Genomic DNA, 22,987 nt, shown 5'->3' with positions numbered 1-22,987 from the left:
GATCATCATCAGGAAAATTTTTCACAAAACGTACTATTCGTTATTGAATCGTATTTCTAATGTGGATCCATATTAGTATCCATTATTAAGAATTTCATTACAATACCTGTTTCTTTATATTTCGGATATTAGTCTAAAGATGTAAAACGTTATAACTTGGTTGAATGTTAAAAGTTAAAATTGAAAATTATATTTTTGCTTTCTTTCTATTATTTAGCGTGGAGTACAAGTCTATGATCTTGTATCGTAGAGCAGATTCTTTTTTTCGAAAATGTGTTATTTTTTAGTTCTTTGTGTACATATTACATGGCGATTTTCCGCATGTATGTGAAATTAGTTCCATTTTCCTTTCAAGTGACGCTGGTAAGGCTCTTGTTATTAGGAAGCGGTTGTAACTATTCTGCAGTTCTATTTCTAATTTGAGCTGATCGAAACATGTAGCAATGTACATAATAAAAAGAATAACACAATAATATTAAATATTTAATACAAATTTGTTGTGTTGACTGTTGTATAATACAATATTATAGCGTGTATCCGTAATTGCTTCAAGGCGGTAAGTTATGTTATCAATAAAAATAACACTCTCATGTAACTGCAAAACCATGAGAATATTCTATCAGGTTATATGTGTCAGTGTTAGGCACAAGGTGAACAGACGTCACCTAAGGCAATTTTGTTTTGTAAGAAAATAAAAACAACCGAAAACTTCGAAACGTACACTGTCACTTCAGTATATGAGGAGTTATAATTGTACGACATATGCAGTGCAAAACTGAAGCCAGCGACTTCTGGACAGGCGTCAAGGACCCAGGTCTAGTTTGCTAGAGTCTTACTTACAGAGTACGTTAAGCGGCCTTCGTAGTCTAGAGGTAAATTCCCACCTNCATAAAAAGAATAACACAATAATATTAAATATTTAATACAAATTTGTTGTGTTGACTGTTGTATAATACAATATTATAGCGTGTATCCGTAATTGTTTCAAGGCGGTAAGTTATGTTATCAATAAAAATAACACTCTCATAAAACTGCAGAACCATGAGAATATTCTATCAGGTTATATGTGTCAGTGTTAGGCACAAGGTGAACAGACGTCATCTAAGGCAATTTTGTTTTGTAAGAAAATAAAAACAATGGAAAACTTCGAAACGTACGCTGTCACTTCAATATAGGAGGAGTTATAATTGTACGACATATGCAGTGCAAAACTGAAGCCAGCGACTTCTGGACAGGCGTCAAGGACCCAGGTCTAGTTTGCTAGAGTCTTACTTACAGAGTACGTTAAGCGGCCTTCGTAGTCTAGAGGTAAATTCCCACCTCATGACTCGTGGTACGCGGGTTCAAATACCCGGCGGAGGTCGTCGAATTTTTAAGGGCGGAAAAATTCAGGGAACAAGTCCTCCGGGAGGGACTTTAAGCCGTGTGTCCCGTGTCGTAACTTTACGGTACTTAAAAGAACCTCATATCTCCAAAGGAGATCACTGAGCCAAATTCCAGGACGTTTCCTCTGATAGATGGGGGANGCAATTTTGTTTTGTAAGAAAATAAAAACAATGGAAAACTTCGAAACGTACGCTGTCACTTCAATATAGGAGGAGTTATAATTGTACGACATATGCAGTGAAAAACTGAAGCCAGCGACTTCTGGACAGGCGTCAAGGACCCAGGTCTAGTTCGCTAGAGTCTAACTTACAGAGTACGTTTCTTCCAACATGCCTGTGTACTCTCTGCACACATCAGAATATAAAGACATTAAGCATTACGAAGGGTTACTATTGTCAAGTGACTATGAATGATGTTTCAGCAGAAGGCTGCTGTCTTCTGGGATGTAACTCCGTATAATCCTTTGAAAGTCAACCGAATTTCGGAGGAACATATCAGCTCAATCTTCAGGGTGGAATAAGCTGAGCAAGATACCAGCGTGAAAGCAGGCGACTTTCAAACGGACTACACAGAGTTACACTTTTCATAGCCGTCGCTGTGGGAACCTCATATCACACGTGATGTTTTAGTCGTCTGCAATTCGTACTCATACTACTTATCTCAGCTGTGAGCAATCTGTTATTTAACCGTATTATGAAATTTATATTTTCACGAGTTACTTTAGTATTGCCTTCACGAGAGACATTTATTTATCTAGGCAAGTTCCCAGTTCATGTTTTTGAAATTTACTGTCAGACAAATGAATGCTGTTCTTCATTAAAATTATTCAGCATTAATATTCTGTTTTTTTTTTTAATTTTCCGGAATAAACACCACAAAATTGTCATATATGTTCCTGCAGCGAACAGCTGCGTAGAATACACACAGTGAAAGAAGTTTTGAATGCAAAATAAAAGCATGTTTTCGGTAATGTGTTTCTTTTCGTATCACTTGACGTGTCGTTTGGAAGATGACGGGTTATTGTGGCTCAAAAACGTAGGATTCCCACTCTCCAGAGGAACCACAGGGGATTAAATTAATTTAAACTTCGTATTTTCAACTTAAAGAAACCCGGAAGGGTTCGAGATGCATCCTACGGTTTGGATCTTACGAGGAACTCAATGCTGTAAATTAATTACAAAACATTTCAGATGTATCCATTTGTTACGATTGTGGATAAAAGATTACACATAGATTATTGTTTGTAATTTAATGTATAACTTGAATTAATGGTCAATTTATCATCACCATACTAGATTCACGTTCCTTATCTGGTTGTTTTGAGGAAAACAGTGCTGCAAATAAAATTCATTATATTATAACTACTGCGATACAGTTAGCCTTGTGTGAAGCTTATACGGAATACGAGTATAAAGGTAATACAACTAACGAATTCAAAATTGTTAATACAGAAAAAGTGTGTGAAGAACATAAATCTCCATACCTGTTTCCAGTTAAGTTGCTTAATATTGGTTATATATAGCTAATTACCTGACCAGTCGTTGATTCCAATTACCAGTTGGGACAGAATTACTGCGGGTTTCCCGCTGTATGATTATAGAGGATTTGCACAGCAGCAACCGCGCGTAATTGTCGTGCGTTGTTGAATAATCGTGTAAGGATTTGACTGTAAGCAGTTTACGTGCATGAATCGGAATTGAAAACAAAAGAAAAGCAAATCTAGCCTAATATTTAATGATCTAATATAAATTGTAGACAAATTCCATTACAAAAAGCAATGCACTGATCCTACATCGAAGTTTCTAATACAGATATGTAGACTGTTAAGCAGAGATGATATATTTTACAAATATATGGTAAAATTTTATTACATTCAGTTATCGATGGTAAAGTCAAAATCTCTGCAAAATCTGAGATATAACGCCGTGTAGCCCGCTGAAAGTCAACCAACGTTTCGGAAGAACATGTCGCCTTCATCTTCAGGGTCGACGAATAAGCCGAACAAGAAACCAGCGTGAAAGCAAGAGGAAAACAACTCTGATTGCCAACTGCTTTCACGCTATGGTTCTTGTTCGGTTTATTCTTCAACCCTGAAGATGGAGGCGAACTGTTTCTCCGAAACGTCGATAGACTTTCAACACACTACACAGTGCTATATCCCAGAAGATAGTACGCTTCATAACCACCTCTGCAGGAATCTCAGTCGCTATACATTAATATATACGCATAACGGCCATGTTGTTAAAATTACGCGCCAGCACACAGAGACACATGCAAAAGGCAGGTTCCACTTTTAAATGTAACATTACAAAACATTTGAATAGACAAAAAATTTGTTGTGTGAACATATAATGGAGTGCTGATGAGGAAATAATGTGTAAAATATTCACCTTCACCTTAAAGAGCTACAGCATAATGTTTAAAATGAAGGCGACAATACTAGTTACTAATATTATTTTCATTGTGTCCAAATAAACTACCAGGCCATTAGAATAACGTCTCCCTAGGAGATACAGGAATATAAATTACGACTCCTCATACTAACTTTCCTTCGTGTTTAGTTCCACTCATAACTGCATACATTTATTTTAAATGTAGCGCTTTACATCTGAATGCCCTTTCAAATGGACGCATAGATCAGCACCGCCGTGACGCTCTACATGTCTGGGTTCAGTGAGTGTTTCGCAGAATGTTCATATTGCCACAGTATGACTTCTGTTTCATTACTTTCCCCGTAGAATGAATTAAGAAATCGCTATTAAGTAGTGGTACGAATTGTGATGAAAAGCCGATCACAGTGGCCGCGAGGACTAAGGAATGAACCGTCTTCACCTACTCGAGCACTGAAATCCTGGGTTCGAATCCCACTCGAGGCATGGATGTCTATGTGTATTTATTCTGTGCTTAGGTAGCGGTCCTGCGACGGGCTGGTCTCCAATCCAAGGAGTCCTACGGACTGTGTTTAGATTAAGAAACTCAGAAAGCGGCCAAGGTCCACAAGGTCTGTAGAGCCACAGCCAGACAGATGTAATAAAAATGTCACGCAACCCATTGCACTCCCTGTGTCACAAGTATATTTTATTAAACGAATATCTATTTATACGGCACAAGAGAATTATCAAATTCAAGCACAGATCTGTCACGCTAAGAACTCGATGTTAGGAAACGGTCGACAATAAACATATTTGGCCTCGAGGAAAGGACACCCTCGCGCATGCATGAATGTATGAGCGTGGTCGTTTTCAGCCTCTCCAGACTGAATGCATTTGTTTGTACACTTCTGTTTTGAAACCAAAGAGGACTAGGTACCGTCTGTTGCTCTACAGCAAAATTAGTAAAATCCAGGAATGGTAGGGATGCATAACCACTATTGTTTGAATATATTAGGGGTGGGCCTTCTTGGTCCTGGCACCGCGACCACAGTGATCTCTTGTGCCTGACCACTATTGTTTACTAAACATTCTAAGCCACAGGGAAGCAAACGAAGTAACATTTATATGAAAGCAGGAACAGACAAATCCAGGCGTAAGGATGCAGGATTTGTGGTTCTCACAGTGGGATATCTTCAGGGATATAAAGCCGTGTAATCTGTTGAAAGTCAACTGAATTTTCGGAGAGACATATCGCCTCTATCTTAGGGGTCCAATAAACCGAGCAAGAAACCAGCGTCAAAGCAGGTGGCATTATATCTCAGAAGATGGCAATCTTCGAGGCGTAATGGTGGTCATCTTCAATTCTTTGTATTTAACATAAAATTAACATCTTTTTTCTTCAAAATGTCGAGCAGTATTCGTGCACAAAATGGTTGTGTTGACATCAATTCACAAGTTTCGGGGCGAGTCAAGTCTACTGCACTTCAGCATTGCATCAGCTTTAACAATGTGTTCGTGCTTTCAGAGGTCTGTCTTCTGGAATATAAATTGAACCGCCGTTTCGGAGGAACATGTTACCTCTATCTTTGCTGTCTGTCTCATACTAGTTTCTTCTTGGCTTACTCTTCGCAAGTGAGGATGAAATGAACATCTCTCCGAAACATCAGTGGACTTTCACCGGACTACATGATGGTATATACTAGAAGATAGATCTCACCATATTCACAGCTGTGAAAACATCAAACCTAACATATCATTCGGAAAATGTTTTAAATTTTACTGTTGTGGGCTTACTACACTGTCCCTGTGAATCTCATCGCATGTCACGGTACTTAAGACTTTTTGCCATGTGAAAATGATGTTCTTTCCATCAAAAACATTGCAAGGACGATCTCCATTGAGATACTGAAATGCACATATAAGCTTGGCCGCTGGATATTCTTCAACGCACTGCTTTATCTTCGCAGATGTTGCCCAGAAAATCGAAATGTGAAACTCATGGTTACATTCCTTCCCATTGAAAAACATTGGAATAGAAGGAATAAATAGAAGCGTCCCAAAACTTATTTAATATAAAATAAAATTTAGCAGAACATTCATTCATCCTTAGAAATATCTCACGATGCTGCTGGGCATAACACATTAAAGCAATACGTACCATGAAATCATTCCACATATGGCAATGGGAGAACGAGTTTTTATAAACAGCATGCACAGATACAGAGCAGAGCTAATGAATGCCAAGAATTCACATTTCATACAGAAATAAAAAGGCAGAACTCTACTGAAATGTTGTTGGAGATGTTGAAACTGATATAATTTTCGATTTTTTATCAACAATTTGGAACTGTTTTAAAGTTCTGGTTGACTGCTTTCTTGGAGAGAAGATAGAAGGAAGAAACTGAAATAAATTCCGAATTTAGCTCGATCCTGAAGCTCCCGCACGGGTATGCAGATTTTAAGTGCTCCGAAGTAGAACTTAGGAGTTATTGGATTCTTTACTTGTGATAGAAAACTAGAAATGTAACTGGGTTTCCTAAATACACAGAACAGTGCCCACATATTTACAATTAATAAGAAGGTAAAATTAACTGATTAGAGAATGCAGGATCTCGAATCACAAGTTTCTCTTAGTGCAAATTCAGAGAAATAGAATTGAATAAATTTCAAATATAGCGTGAATATAAAAGGTTCAGTTATGAATGAGGAAATACTTAAATTAGAAATAGGTGCTTGGCGCTGAACTTCGAACAGTTGGTTGGGAAGTTTTATTAAATGACTGCAAATTTTAAAATAATAATATTCAATTGACAATTTTTACATAAATGCTGTAACAAAAATACTTGAGACTAAGCTTAATTAATTATCACAAAATGAAGGTGTAGGGGCAGAGGGAAATATAACTCCACACACTCTTAAAGTCGGCATAGATGGAAGTGAGTTGTCAGCTTTACGACCCCGGCCTTTTTGACAATAAAGCACAAAATAAGAGCCAAAGAAATTGTAATTTCAGAAGCACTGTCTGAGCAGCATATGAACGTGATGAAAGTAGATACTAGGGATTATTTCCCGGCCGACAAAAATCCAGACGATTCTAATAAAATTTAGAGGAATACATTAACTATTTATTGTTTACTGGAGTTTATGACTCCCTTTAAAATAGGTAATATTCACCTTGGACGCATACAAATCAATTGGCTGAGCGTTTAAACCTTAGATAACAATGAAGAATGTCGTCTACTGGGATATGGCGAGGTGTAGAGCTTGTCTGAAGAGACGTTTTGGAGGAATGTATTGCCTCCATCTTCAGGGTAGAAAAATCCGCGAGCGAGGAACCAGCTGGAGCGGGTGGCTGCAGACTACCTTGAAGTTTGAGGCGATACATTCCTCCAAAACGTCTGTTCAGACAAGATCTACACGGCGTCACATCCCAGAAGACGGCATTCTTCATAGTAACCGACGTGAAAACCTCAAATCTTACCTAAGATAACAATGTTTGGGTTTGGCTCTTTACGAAAAAATTTACAAAAGAATAATAATCTCAACTTTTAGCCCTTAACAAAAATGAATTTACCTTCATTCAGTTGCAATAGGACGAGAATGGCCGAAAAAATGATAAACAAAAGTAAATTCTCTGTAAATCCTGAACACAATACACAACGAACGGCTGGGCCGCAATTTTCGCAAGAGTAGTCAGTTTGTAAAGTAAAGTCACAAGAAACTATACGTAGACATTTATCCGTTTTAACACGTACTGAAACACAGTTGACCAAGAGGACCTAATTTGACACTTGGTATGCTACTGTTGACTTCAGTACATCTCCGTTATGGGTACACTTTATATCATTAATATTTTAGGAATGGCGAATGTGAATCCTAAAACATGTATGCCAGATATAAATAAATAGCTACTTTTCTACGAGACTGAGAAGACACATAGACACACCTATACACAAGAGTTGGAGTCACTTTCGCACTCGGGGCCACACGTCTAGAAGGACATGAACAGAAAACAGACACAAGTCACTGTACACAAAGCGTGCGTGGCAACAATCATCTCATGATTCGCTGTAGGTTTGTGTCAATGGTTGGTTCCTTACATCAGTATTACACTGAACAATGTCAGAATGAAGACAAAACCTTTTGTATATATATATTTATTTATTTTTGGCGAACGTTAGGACCGAAACCGAACGACGCCACTAATGTATATATACTACAATATATATATATAATTCGAAATCTCTCAGCATAATTATAGTCACCTGAAGACAAATTTTCTTAATTACGAAATAATGAACATTTGGCAGCATAATTGTAACCAATCACACAAAAACCGGAAGATGCCTAAACCGAGAAACGTTTTATATATCAAATAATACATTGAACATAACAATATTTAATATAACACTGATAACTGATCTATGTCACAAATATCTATGTGATCATATTCTGTCTTGGTGCTAAGTTTTATTGTTTTGGATGAGATTGCCGCTTAGCATCACAAGGATAGTGGCCACTCACTACATACTTTTTGTAACAGATCACTGTAGAGGAAACACCCTGTCGTTAAGAGATGCATACAGGTACTTCAGGGAGCAAGTTATTAAAATGTAATGGAACTATAAGAAGATTAACTCTGATTACGTTCTAGAAGAAAATGGGTTAATTTAGTTATAAAATATTTAACTTCTTTTATCATTTGTCTGTAGTTATTAGAAGTTATAAACTTTGAAATTTGTAACATAAATTATTCAGCTGACTTCTATTGTACTATTTATAAAGACAATTCTTGTTCTCAGGAACACTGTTGTTGAAAACAGAAAGATGCAAATATTAAAATTTTCCATTAAATAATACTGAAATGAAGTTTCATATACTTTATGATTCCAAATGTAAGGAAGAAGACATGCCAGTATATCGAACGTCAGTGCATGGCGACAATCACGTGACATATAAGTGATCAGTGTAAGTATGACGTAATTTGAAATAGACAATATACTACTCCTATTGTGGGAAATTACTGCTGGCTTTTGTGGTGACAATACATAGATGAAAAACTAATAAAATGTTATGGGACCATGCAACAACTAATATTTATTAACTCTTACATAACAATTATACAGAGTGTACACAAGTCCCCATATAATTTATTAAAGTAATGACAATTTTTATTCTGTTCTGATAACGAATTTACACAAAGGCGCTATATGAATTCGAATCTAATTGCATAATAAGAGAAGAACTGCAAATAACGTTTCAGGATCCTGGACCTACCGACAAAGTGATTGTGTGACAAGAGCAAAATATATAGGGACTTCGTGGACACTCTGTATGTTGCCATGAACTAATGATTCTTCCGTGCCACATATCAAACTATACGCTATTGACTCCTGTGCATACCATCCGATATATGTCGGTCAAGTTGGAGATTGACATGCTGCATACAGGGAGATTACAGACACAGGCCTGTGGTCTGAAGAGGCTGAACACATTCCGGGCATCGGATGCTAGATAATGCCATTATTATAAGACACACAGCACAAATGAAATTAAAATGTCTAAATATAAAAGAAGAAATCAAGTCGTGAAAGAAAAAGGGGAGCATACGATTCTGCAGTCCAGGTCATTACAACAATGTAGATGTTTCATGTATGATCTTACGTAAAGCGGGCTCTGTTATGGATGAACATGGGTGAGTATCAGGACTCCCCGACAACTTCCAATGAGACTATCCAATGTCGAATAGAAAGAGATACCCAGCGGCTTAGGCTCAGGCACTAGGTTGCAGACAGACTGACATGGACTCAGCACAAAGCTTTATTTATTACTTTGTAAAGAACGACTGGCCTAAAAATTAAATTTGATCTGGATGTGACACGCATGCTCCCCTTTCCGTACAGATCATCACAGCAAGGTGGAAGAATAACAACGAGACAGGGGTGGGGGCTACAACAGGCACACACAGAGCTGTGGAAAGAGTTACAATAAGAAGCAAATCCACAGGAAGACTCTTACAGCAATTTATGAAACTAGACTGGATTTCAGGGAATAGCAAATTTAGATTAGAAACAGACATTTTAATGAGATAAGAATTCCTCTGTACAAATCGCAGTATGGAGGAAAGGAGCAGCAATTGTGTATATGTTTATGCACGATGTGGGTAGGAATTAAAGTGGCCATCTTGTTATAAATGAGCTTACACTTGTATGAAGCAGAATTACTCACATGATTCTGACTGGGAGTACCACACGAATCGATAGCTTCTGCTGTCGCATTTATTTTCTGGCTACGAGATGTACCAAAATAACACAGTTACGCTACGGCGAAAACTGCAATATGGTGCATAATGTATATTTCGATGACTTGTTTTTATCTCTCTTCACTTGATTGGAACAGTGATTTTACAAACTCAGTATTGGAATATTCAAGTAAATTATGAAGGGTTGTGACGCTGGTGTATAACACTCGGGATTACTGGGTTTCTGGACTTCGTCCATGTTCCGGAATTCCAAAGAACACAATGTTTCAGAAAAGGAATCTGTTCCCGTCCTCAGGTGAGAGGGTGGCAGACATCTACTCTGTTACAAAGAGCTAACCTCGATCACTGGACAACATATGTTAGTGTAACTAGAGCTGGGGCACCTACCTCCTTGGACCCGTTAGAAACACCTAACCTCAATCACTGGACAACATATATCAGTGTAACTAGAGCTGGGGCACCTACCTCCTTGGACCCGTTAGAAACACCTAACCTCAATCACTGGACAACATATGTCAGTGTAACTAGAGCTGGGGCAACTACCTCCTTGGACCCGTTAGAAACACCTAACCTCAATCACTGGACAACATATGTCAGTGTAAATAGAGCTGGGGCACCTACCTCCTTGGACCCGTTAGAAACACCTAACCTCAATCACTGGACAACATACGTGTATGTCAGTGTAACTATAGCTGGGACCTACTTTGCTGGATCCGTTAGAAAGAGCTAACCTCAACCATTGGACAAGTAATGTCAGTATAACTACAGTTACACAACTGGGGCACACAATCTCTTGAATCCGCTAGACAGAGCTAACCTCAATCACTGGACAACGTATGTCAGTGTAACTACAGTCATACAGTTGGGACATAATCTGTTGGGTCCGTTAGAAAGACCTAACCTCAATCACTGGACAACGTATATCGGTGTAACTACAGTTATACAGCTGGGGCACCTAATCTGTAGAATCCGTTAGACAGAGCTAACCTCAATTACTGGACAACCTATGTCAGTATAACTACAACTGTGTAATTGTAGTTATACTGACATAGGTTGTCCAGTGATTGAGGTTAGCTCTATCTAACCGACCCAAGAGAGTTAAGTATCTCCCACCCCATCTCCTGAGGTCAGAAGTAGATTCGCTTTCCGAAATGTTATGTTCTTTAGATTATCGGACAAAGAACCAAGTCCTAAAATCCAGTAATCCCGAGTGGAACATTCATGTATTCCTAATAGGATCCTCCCCTTTAAACCACGTTGGAAATTCACAGGGGGAAAAAAAAACAACATGGCGTACAGTCGCAGAACGCTCAGATTCAAAGAAAACCTATATCTGGACTGAAGTTTATTATACAATCTCACAGACCTAATTTGTCACGTTCTTATTGGAAACAGATGCAATTAAAGAAACGGGCGCGTTCTTGTGTATGAATTGCAATATTACGGAAATGAAAAGACTGGATCACATTGTACACTTCCTAAACAATTCCGTCTAATTCTTATCACATGCATCTGAAGTGACAGAACTCTCCACTCTGCTTAGATATACAGTGACTTATCACCCAGATAACTGCAGTTTTTTAATAAATATCATACTCATGCAGTAAAATCTAAGCGTATAAACAGTATAATCTGTAAACTTAAACTGTGTTGATGAATCGCATAATTATGTTTTCGTGCAAGAAATTTTACGGCCATGATATCTGTTACGTGACTATAATTGCGGTGGGTAAACACGTCATGCATTCTATCAAACGAGTTATTATATTGCAGTATTTTAATTTAAAAGGAAGAAATAACCAATACCAATATATTAGGTACATATTACGTATTACAAAGCCTTCCAGATTATAAAAGATTGTTGAAATGCTTCCGATTGTCGTCATATGGAGAATGTTCAAGCTGAGCATCGATTTCATTGTTACTGGTAAGAGAAAGCTACAAAAAGGTCAATTTCCCCTTGAATAGGTATTATATAAAGTCGGTGTTACACTTGAACAATCTCGCCAACATCACTTACAGTATAAGCTGACTCTATTCTGCTAAAAGAACTTAAATTTTAATGTAAAGTTTTTATAGATATACGAGGAATGACTGCATAAAAGGGCTGCTATGGATTTTTCCAGCTCATTTGGAAATAAAAACTGTTTCGTGCACCAGTTCTACTACGAACTGATTCTACATGGTGGGTACAGACCTTCTGACAAATCCCCGAACGATGAGAGGCTTTCTCTATTTTATTAACAACGTACTGAAATATCTTATTTCAAAATCTTCAAGATATCGATAATTTTAATAATTTGCAAAATACCGATTAAGTCCATAAATTTAAATGTATTCAGTGTTACTCGTATTTATATTTTTAATTTCCATTTATTACATTAATATCTATTAATTAAAAAATACTACAGCAACACGCAGTAAAAAGTAAACGTAAAAAGTAAAGCTATCCCTGTACCAGGCCGTGAAGGCCCATAGGGTTGTGAGACGTTGAGAGTCCCGCATTATCTAGAAAATCGGCTCAAAGATGGCGGTAAGGTTGTCAGCCTTTACTCCCCAGGAAAATCATTTAATTAATCCCTGGTACTCATTTCTATTAGAGGCTGAGTGCGGCCGGAAGGATTAGGTCAACTGAAAAAAGATCCAATGACCTCTTCGGGACTTGAACCCGCGACCTTCAGGCATTTAGCATAGTGCCTCAACCGCGTGCCCCCCACCCCCAGCAACACGCAGACTATTTCAGAAACCATGCATGAACAAAAATATATGTATATATCTACAAATTAACTGAGGACCTAATTATTATAATAATTAGAGACGCTATCCTGACGAAGATCTACCGTAAAAATTATGACCGGAATCCCCCAAGACCGCTCCTTGAACTGTGCTGTCCTACACTTAACAGCGAGAGCAAGCTGTTTGACTGGTTTTGGGATTTCATATGTGCAAAAATTTGAAAGTCTAGGAAATACGAACTTGCTCCGCTCTTTGATAATTAACACAATGTTCGTTGCACTAAAAAAACGGATGTTATGTTGTGAATATGCTACACCGTATGTGTAAGATCTAGAAAAACCGAAGTGAACGGAGTTCATGGAGGTAGGCCTAGGCCCACTGGGGCTGTAGTGCCAGGGGGGGGGGGATGCTACATAAATAATGTGGACAGATCAAAACAAGTCCCCTTATTACAGACATGGACAGAATTTCGGCGGAATTGACTGCTGACTATTCAGAATATTGACATCATTTTATTTGTGTTTACAGCACATGCGTCACTGTGAGCCACGGAAGATATTACACTGTCAGATGAATACTCTCTTCTATTGTCCAATGTGACCCATAATCTTTTCCAATACACGCTTATATAAATGCATCTTCCTACAGTCCTGATTTCTCGCAGTCAGAGGTTTTGACTGCGCAGGAAATGCGACACAGTCTATTGTAGCAAATTTATCTCTCGGGGATATGTGAGTTACTCATAAGTTTTGATATTAGGTGCGGATACAAGTGGTCGAGAAGTTTTCCATCGTAATACAAGCTTCAGCGGCCTAAAAATATTTCATTTTAGTGCAATGTGCGCACCAAGTAGACCACAAGGTAAAATTGTGCGATACCAAAAGGGAGAGGAAAAATTCCCGCGTGATATGAGTATTTCATGGCAATTAAAGGTCAATATTTCCAAACAAACCCAGTCCATGTCCACTCCATCCGTTACTGCAGCCTGAATTCGGTGTGTTACCCTACTCTCTGTCGCGCATGCCTGTGGCTAGGGAGAAGTAAAAGAACTGAAACCATATTTTGGCTTCTCTAAGGGAAAGAACAGTATCCAAAACGTTTCTCAAAATAGATTTTTATTTGTAAATATAGGGGCATATTTTATTTGTAATTTCATACAAACTGGAGTTCGTGTAAACTGCTTCTGACTGTTAAGCTTATGCAGATGTATATGTCACGACAAAAATCTTGTTCATTAACACGAGCAACCATATTTGTCTTTAGGAAAGACGGTGTACCAAACATCATCCACGATTTTCTTACAATCGTTTACTAGGCCACCAAAATACTCTGACTAAGACGTACTTTACGCAGCTGAAGTATATGGAGAATTATTCAGTTGTAATGGTTTCTAATTCCAATAGCAATACACGGCTATGATGTCCAATACTTGTCTTCCAGAAAGTGGAATCCTCTCAGATTATCATCCTGCATCAATCTGAATTCATCATATACCTGCGCCCCTACAAACCAAAAGCTTGTGTTACATTCTTTGAGGGCTACGTATGGCACACAGTAGGTGCGTTACATGATTTAATTTTTTATATAAATTATGAATTTGTAAAGTCGGTATTGCCTATGAAGTTCAGTCCACTGCAGGAAATGCTAAGGCAAACTGTGATGTGTTACCAAAATGTACGAATGTGACGATGCACGTTGTAATGTTTCAGCTGTTGTAAGACTCAAGATTTTGAAACCGCGTGTACAGGTGAAGTGGGGTCGTGGGTAATAAGAGTGACCTGGCCCAGACTGGGGTCCGCAGGCGACGCCGCTGCACGGGTGCCAGACAGGGGCCACTCGGCCTGTGCAGTGGTGATGTTGAGGAAGAAGAGGAACAGGAAACCTTCTGCTCCGTGTCGCTGCTCACCCCCGCCTCTTCCCCCCGATCCCTGTGCGGGTGACACACAAGGTTATGTCTCCTCTTCTACCACCTCCATTCAGCCGTTAGATACCCATCACACAGACAAGCAGGCACAATAAACAGAAACACTAGCTGCGCTGGTACCTCCAACACTGCACTACAGCGGGATGGAAAGTTCAGATTAGTGCAATAAGAGCTAGTGACTCTGCGCTGGACGTTACAGACTCACGGGCTCAGGAAACAGGAGTGTGGACTGCCAGGGAAGCATATACATATATGTACATGTGTCGCCGTTCTCAAACACCATAAACACTGTCTTATTCTTATGACAGGACTGAAAAGCCACCCACCTAAATGAGTTACCTTAAATCTTCGATAAATAATATCAGTTCTAAATCGTGGCCTTGTGTTAGCATAAAACAATACATAATAGTACCAATAACTGACACTTGATGACTCTGAAGGGATCGGTAATTCACAGCACAGGACAATTTTTAACCACGTGACTTACTTTTTTGTAATTTAATATAAACAAAACGATTTTATTTACACTATTTTGCTTTTCCCCATTATAGTATTGTAAAGCTTAACTGCAGACTGTGCTAGAACTGTAGTTGGAAACTAGCAGAGACAATTTACAGAGTAACCCCAGCTACTTTTCGGTATCTACTTACTACTTGTATATGGAGTTGCTGACAGTCAGTTGTTTGAAAATGTGTTATCGAAACCGAAAGTTATCAGTCATGAAACATAAGAGACCATCGTTGGATCTTGTTCTGCGCTAGTTAAATCTAATTCACACTTACCCAAGCTACTTCTTATAGATTAATTTCAATAATATTCTCCCGTCTGTTACAGTGCCTTCCTCCCAATGTAAACGGAATACCGACTTCTTTCTCCATGCTACATGTGGCATATCCTACCCTTCATTAAGAGCGATAAAGCAACGCTTAAAAATAAATTAGATAGCTTTTAGGCAAAATTTAATTTCATGGCAGAATCATTCCTATTGTCCAGCACTTAAGTGGAGAATGCAAAGAACGCGGATATTCACCCATGTCTCATATTCAGGACGTCTCCAGTTCTAATATCGGTGGGAAGGCCAGAGGTCTTCCCGATTTCGTTTAGAACATTTAGGGATGATATTTCAGAATAAGCCTGAACCGCTTACTGCCAGCGTCTTTATCACATTATCCTAATGTCATAGGTAAAATGGTAAAGCCATCCCTGTAACAGGCCATGGAGGCCCATAGGATTGTGAGACGTCGAGGCTCCCACATTTTCTAGACAGTCGGCTCTCAGATGGCGGTAGGGTTGTCAGCCTTACGCAACAGCCGCTCTCAACCCCCTAGGAAGATTCCTGGTACTCATTTTGTTAGAGGCTGATTCGACTCCAGGGCCACAGTGCGGATGGAAGAATTAGGTCAACTGAAAAAATCCAATGACCTCGGGATTCGAAACTGCGACCTTCGGGCTTGTAGCATAGCGCTCCCTACTCACGTCATAATCATTCTGAAATATCTTATTCGATGCAATACGACTCCTCAGTTTTCAAAATTGTCCATAAATAAGAAATAAACGGGGCCCATATCCTCCTTGGGGCTGAAATATTCAATATGGTAAGTAAAGATTGCATGGTACATTCATCAGTACTGTACACACGTAGAAGTAAACGTTAATATTCACTCAAATTATTTATTTAAGATTAAAACTTTGGGTTCGTTATGAAGGAGAATGGCATAATATTTAATTTAACTTTCTCTTAAAATGAAACCATTCCCTTCTAGCACAAAACTGCCTTAAGCGTCTAAACATTTCTTTTCCTGTCTGGCAAATGCCGCAGAGTGAGTGACATGGATGGAATATGAAAGTTTAAATAGTTCATCTCGTTTCTTTTACGATGTTATAAAACAGGGCCATGCTTACAGTTCTTTATTTCAAATACAACCGCCAAGAAAGATAACACTGTCAACAGAGGGATAAGTCAAAATGGCTGGCTCTGAGGTTTTCTCATGACGTTCTCATTCACTAAAGAGTGCACAAAGAACTGAACTTCGGTGTCGAGTGGTTAACAATCCTGTTTCACTTTCGGGAGGTTCTGGGTCCAAATCTCGGCCGGAGACCGATTATTCTGACGGACGGAGTTTCCTCAATTCCTGTAGAAATATTCTGGGATAGTATCTTACATTTTACCTCGACCACTTCTTCCACATTTTTTTTTTCAAATTCATTACTCATTAACCACCAAACATAATCTTAGCAAATTAAATCACTGTTAATGAAAAATACATAAATAAATTTCCGCAAAATAAGGAATGTATTGTGACGTGTATACACATTCCTAGGCAACGACATGGTAAACACATTCCCGCGGAAGCAAACACGCGCAATAATAGGACGTCTATTGCTAAACAACGGATTAGTAAACAAGCCTTCTCAATAATAGAGAGGCTGTGTTTTCTGCGTGGACCGTGCCGAGTGGTTATAAAGGGACAAAGAAGGTAGTTTGAATTAGTTGTCAGAAGTTGAGAGAGTTCAGTTGAAGAATTAATCTGAGTCAGTTCTCAAGAATTGGGTCGAGTTCAGGAGATGTCAGTCTAAGGTGACTGTAAAGAAATGGCAAGAAACGAAGACATCACGTGTGGTTTGAAATTACAGCGAGATAGTGATAAATCCGTTGCCAGGATAGGACTAGTGAAGACTGAGAATCCTAGGGGATGCGCAATGGTGAACTCATCAACGATAGCGCTATACGAGTATTTCCTGTAGTTCCGAGGTGTGTGAATAAGGTGTCAATAAATTCAATCATCCAATCCGAACCTCGGCCTTTTGTTCGGTGTGGTGTGTGTACCTCACGTCTTGGGAGAAACATATCGATTAAATAATCAGGGTCCACGGAGAGTAACGTAATATAATTTGAAACAACGGATTTTATACATGAGGACAGAGTTCCTCAGAACGGACCCGGAACGGGGGACGCCAGAATGTATGGAAGAGATACGTAAGGATTGCAGAAATGAAGAAATTAAAATGTACAGAAACAGAAGAAAAAGTATCTTCTTGATCGTGTTTAGTCTCCTAAATTAATTTGTTATAGACCCACCGCAATAATTACTTTTGGGCACTGTCACATGAGAAAGAAAATCCAGCTATAGGAAAACAATAAGGACAAAAGCTAAAGCTATCGAAAAGTAAAGCGATCACGAAATTTATGATCCTTGACTACATAACGTAACTTCATGCTCAGTTCTTCTTGAGAAGCGAACAGTTTAAGAAATTCCTCGCCTTTCATGGAACCCGAAGGTTCATTATCGTTAAGATTACGGTGTTATGTGATGTGACATAGAGTAGTCTGGTTGACAGGAACCAAAGTTTCGGAGGAAACAACTCCGACAATTTCTGGTTATGGTGTTCCCAAGAGCCAGAGTGTCCTCTGTGAGTTGAGTCTGGCCCACATCGTCACAAGCTATTTCTTTAGGAAACACCCCTGCCCCTCCTCATGCACACAGGCCTCCCACATGCCCTCTTCCCTAAAAGTTTACCGATTAAAATGTATACATTTCTAAACCACTCCCATGAGTGCTACGCATCCGGCACGTTCCTAGATTTCATCACCCTAAGAATGAAGAAGATGAGTAGGGATTATGAAGCTTCGTATTATGCATTTATATCTAAATTTTTTCGCCTCCATTTGATCCAGGTTATGAGTTTCAGGGAAGGGAAACCTTTAGGGACTCTGTAGGTTTTACTAAGAGCATTGCGAGAGAAAGGAGATTTCAGGGAAGTGTCGAGGGATGTACGGTTAGGGTAATGATATGGAAGCGGTCGACTCACAAGAAAAATTCTACTGACATGAATGATTCAACATAGAATCAATCATAAACATGACTACAAATAAAATCTGGTGCAAGACGCCTTACGATTACGTTACTCATGAAAGCTGTTGTATGTTACGCAGCGTCTAATGTGACGGGACTATAGGAGATTCATCGTAATGTGCTTGAAGATGCTATACAGGTAGTTGCGGGGAACAGAAACTGCATAAAACGCCTCAATGTCCTCGCTAAACGCAGGGTACCTTCAGAAATATGGGCCTCCAATTCTTGAGAGTCACCACCAGACCAACCTCTCTAGACTGATTCAAGGGAAAGGAAATGTCTGCAACAAAAGTGGCACTATTAGTAGTGTAATGGTGAGGATTATTGTCGCAGACCGACCTCAAAATTGCAGTCGNCGAAATATGGGCCTCCAATTCTTGAGAGTCACCACCAGACCAACCTGTCTAGACTGATTCAAGGGAAAGCAAATGTCTGCAACAAAAGTGGCACTATCAGTATTGTTATTTTCGCAGACCGACCTCAAAATTACAGTCATTTGGTTCTGACAAACGCCTAAAACATGATACAATGTAAATATGCAGACTGGAACGGAAGAAACTTACATATGGAACCAGCGACCTTAATCGGAGACTCAAGTAAGGCATCTGCCTTCTTTCGGCATATTTCTCCAAGTAAGCAATTGATATGGGTATAGCCGGAACAGGTGATTACAACGCTGTAGGTTTTATTTTCAGCCAAATGGAGAACATTCATATGTAAGCTGACTCCGAGAATGTAAATATGACCTTAATTGAAACGGACTGAAACATTTAAAAAATGTTCCGACGAATGTCACTTAGAACATCAAACAACATACTTTTACTTTAATTAAAAGAATACTTATATTTGAAGGGCCCTTCTTTCTTTCATAATTTTTCTTACAAAGTAATGTGGAAAATCAAGTTTTATTACATGACGGAACAAAGAAAAAGATTAACATCGAATACCTAGTGCACCTGACCTGTGTCTGCTCAGTTCTTAAGTATCTCCTATTTTATTGCCAATCTCACTTCACGTAATGCGACGGGTTACGAGCTGGACTGCCGAAGTTCGATTCCCAGCTGGGGCAAGATATTTTTCTGTACTCCACAGCGTTCAGGCCGGCTCTGGGGCCCACCACGCCTCATATACAATGGGTACCGGGGACTATTTCTTCGAGGGTAAAGCAGTTGGAGGGGGAAGCTGACCACTCACCTCCACTCCCTTACGTCTTCATGGCGTGGTGCTTCATTAATTAAGCACAGGTACTTTATCTTTTTACCTCACACTACGTGATGCGATGCCCTTATAACAGGCGAGGACCTTATGGCCAAATAATGGTGACATAATTAAGCCAATGTCCAACGTGGAGGACATGACACTATCTCATTCAAGAAATTAAGTGATAACAACGGTAATATTACATCAGGGGAAGTTTAGTTTATGTTAGTTCAAATTTAGATTCTTAACTCATCCACTTGTTTCCGTCTCTAATGTAACATTTACTTACTTACTTACTTACTTACTTACTTACTCATGGAGCTCAGCCCTTCTTGACAAGCCGCTAATTCTGCAGCTACTCAAGAATTTCCCAGCATTTTATGGAACCCAGAGGTTCATTACCGATTTCGCAAAAGCCCTCCACTGGTCCCTATCCTGAGCCAGATCTCTCAAATCCATCCCATCTCTCTAAGATCCATGCTAATATTGTCCACCCACCTACGCCTTGGTCTTCCCTGTGGTCTCTTTCCTTCTGGCTTTCCCACCAATATCCTATATGCATTCTTCGTCTCCCCATTCGTACTACATGACCTGCCCACCTCATCCTCCTTGACTTGATCATTCTAATTGTACTTGGAGAAGAGTACAAGTTATGAAGCTCCTCATTATGCAGTTTTCTCCAACTTCCTGTCATTTCATCCCTCTTCGGTCCAAACATTTTCCTCAACACCCTGTTCCCAAATACCCTCAGTCTCTCTAATGTAACATAAACTTTTTAATTTTAAAATTTCCTTACAATCACGTTTAAATTTCTTAAAATGTCATTAAAATCACATTTTATTTTACTGCTGCTACATGTGTCGGCCCTATAAGACCATCCTCAGGCAACTGTTAATTGATTGAAACTACCGAACTGTATCAGCTCATGTGTCAATATATTGCATGTCATTGATTGAGAATGTGTGCCCATGCTTCACTCACGCTACCTTCATATTGCCGCGTCCACGTTGTGTTCTTTTGTGAGCAGCTCTCCCTAGCCGGGGGTGTATCCCTTGTATTATAATATTATATTCTTAATTTTCGATTCCTATTTATCTCATGGGGGCACACGGTAGCGTAGTTGGTTGAGGGGCTATGCTACAAGCCAGAAGGTCTCGGGTTCAAGTCCCAATGAGGTCATTGGATTTATTTCAATTGACTTAATTCTTCCAGCCGCACTATGGCCCTGGGGTCGACTCAGCCTCTAACAGAAATGAGTACCAGGAATTAATTAAATAATTTTCCAGGGGAGTAAAGCGCGGCCGGCGCGTAGGGCTGACAACCTTACCGCCATCTTTGAGCCGATTGTGTAGATAATGTGGGACCCTCAACGTCTCACAACCCTATGGGTCTTCACGGCCTGGTACAGGGATAGCTTTACTTTACTTTTATATATCTCATATGGTGACAGTAGTAGTTGGGCCTACTAAGCAACAGCAGCCACAACTGTGGTACTGTGAAGCGGCAGACTGGAAGTGTGAGAGGAGTTCGGTCACAAGGAATTCACGTGCTGTAGGGAAAGCGGCTGTAACGCCTCAGCAGAGCCACTGGGTGCAGTTTGAATGACTGAAGAACAAAGAAAAAAAAAGGACCTGGGAAAGGCGTAGTGTACAACCACAAGTAACCCAGAAAACAAATAATAAGACAGAAGAAATTTACAAATTCTTAAGAAAATAACTGCATGAGGACAAGAAAAAGAGTCCATTTTGACTCGAAAGAAAAGACATGTACATATGTGCATTAACAAGTTGTAGACTTGCTATACCTGAAAGCAAGGGCATTCAAACAGAAACGGCTGATATGTCCCTCAACCTGGAATACAAAGATCGTTTTAGTTCAGTTAGTTATCACGAACAATCAGAAGAGGAGTTAGCAACTACACAGCCCATGACAAATTCCTATTGAAAGGAAACAGTTCATTAGAAATTATTACAGAAATGTACATTATAAGCAACAGAATACAAAGATATAAGGATAACTGGCAATGACAAAAGCTTCGATAAAATTTAAACAAATGTCACAGGAACGTTACAAGCTGCAACAGAGTTCACGTTTACAGAACTTAATTTAAAAAATTAAAGCATATGTACAGTCATGTTGATAAATTATACACTGCAAAGCACGAGGGCACTGAGACACAATTTCAGATACTGTAGTGTCTTAATTTAAACGAAATCGCTTAAATTAAGACAATGGTTCAAAATTCTGATACAATGAGACGTGAGAAGTACATTTATCTTCAGCACAACTGCTAAAAATTTGAATTTGAGTTTAAAACAACCATCGAGACGAAGGTAACAGCAGATGGCAAATTGCCGAGTGAGCAGATTTTCGCCTCTACCAAATGTTAATATCTATCCAGGATTTTGACAACGAAACAGGGGTCATTATAACAAAAACCAACAAAGAAAAAACACAATATCTCAAATGGGAAATCCGAAATTATAATCTCGGGATTTTTAAGGCCTGAAATCAACTGTCACATAAACGTATATTAAAAAACTTTATTTCTAAATACCACTGTACGTATAAATCATACAAAGCAATTACCACGTGGAGATAGAAAATAATAAAATCATATACACTAAGATTTATAATTAATATACAAATATAAATATAAATAAATTTCGCCGGATATGACTTAATTTTTACATGTGCATGCATACTAAGTTAATAGCGCCTGTTACACTATACATATTCAGAGTAGTTTCCAATTCGTTGGGCAATTGTAAAGTTGTCTATTTCATATCTTTTTATATAATTACGGCCCTCCACACCCATATGTTACGCTTTTTTTCCGTATAGTACATAAAACAAACACAGATTCCCTTCGACTACATCTTCTGCATATTTTTATTTCTCTGTCATTAGGAATAAGCCTGTTTCTTCATTTGTCCTTAAATAATTTGTTGTATTGAGGGGCCGCGCCATAGCTCAAGCGGTTAGTCGCTGGCTTCCCACCGCGGCGGCCCGGGTTCGATCCCGGGTCTGGTGAAGTGGGATTTGTGGTGGACAAAGTGGCGCTGGGGCGGATTTTCTCCGAGTACTTCGGTTTCCCCTGCCAATCTTCATTACACCAAATTCTTCATCATCATAATCACCCGGGGCGGGTACAATATGCCATTCAGTGGCCGCCGTGCCGAGTGGACCCAGCTGGACTCCAGCCCCCACTAAGCGAATTTAAATTAAAAAAAAAAAAACATTATTGAGATTT

The 22,987-nt window shown here is 39.1% G+C and overlaps 1 protein-coding gene across 4 annotated transcripts in view; it reads right to left on the bottom strand.

The window, feature by feature from the left end:
• LOC111863167 (calcium/calmodulin-dependent 3',5'-cyclic nucleotide phosphodiesterase 1) overlaps positions 1–22,987 on the bottom strand; it is a 640,341-nt gene that overhangs the window by 25,947 nt on the left and 591,407 nt on the right. For 2 of the 4 annotated variants that reach the window (XM_033750945.1, XM_033750944.1), the window contains exon 5: positions 14,535–14,684. The exons of 1 other annotated variant lie outside the window; for it this stretch is intronic. In XM_033750945.1, the coding sequence (XP_033606836.1) occupies positions 14,535–14,684 (150 nt within the window). Of the gene's footprint in view, positions 1–7,704; positions 7,750–14,534; positions 14,685–22,987 lie in introns of all 4 variants that reach the window. One more of the 4 variants, XM_033750946.1, reaches the window with a different exon arrangement.

This window comes from Cryptotermes secundus, unplaced genomic scaffold (assembly GCF_002891405.2).
Source record: "Cryptotermes secundus unplaced genomic scaffold, Csec_1.0 scaffold265, whole genome shotgun sequence".
In the NCBI taxonomy this organism is placed as follows: domain Eukaryota; kingdom Metazoa; phylum Arthropoda; class Insecta; order Blattodea; family Kalotermitidae; genus Cryptotermes; species Cryptotermes secundus.
This window is presented reverse-complemented; position numbering and strand designations above follow the sequence as displayed.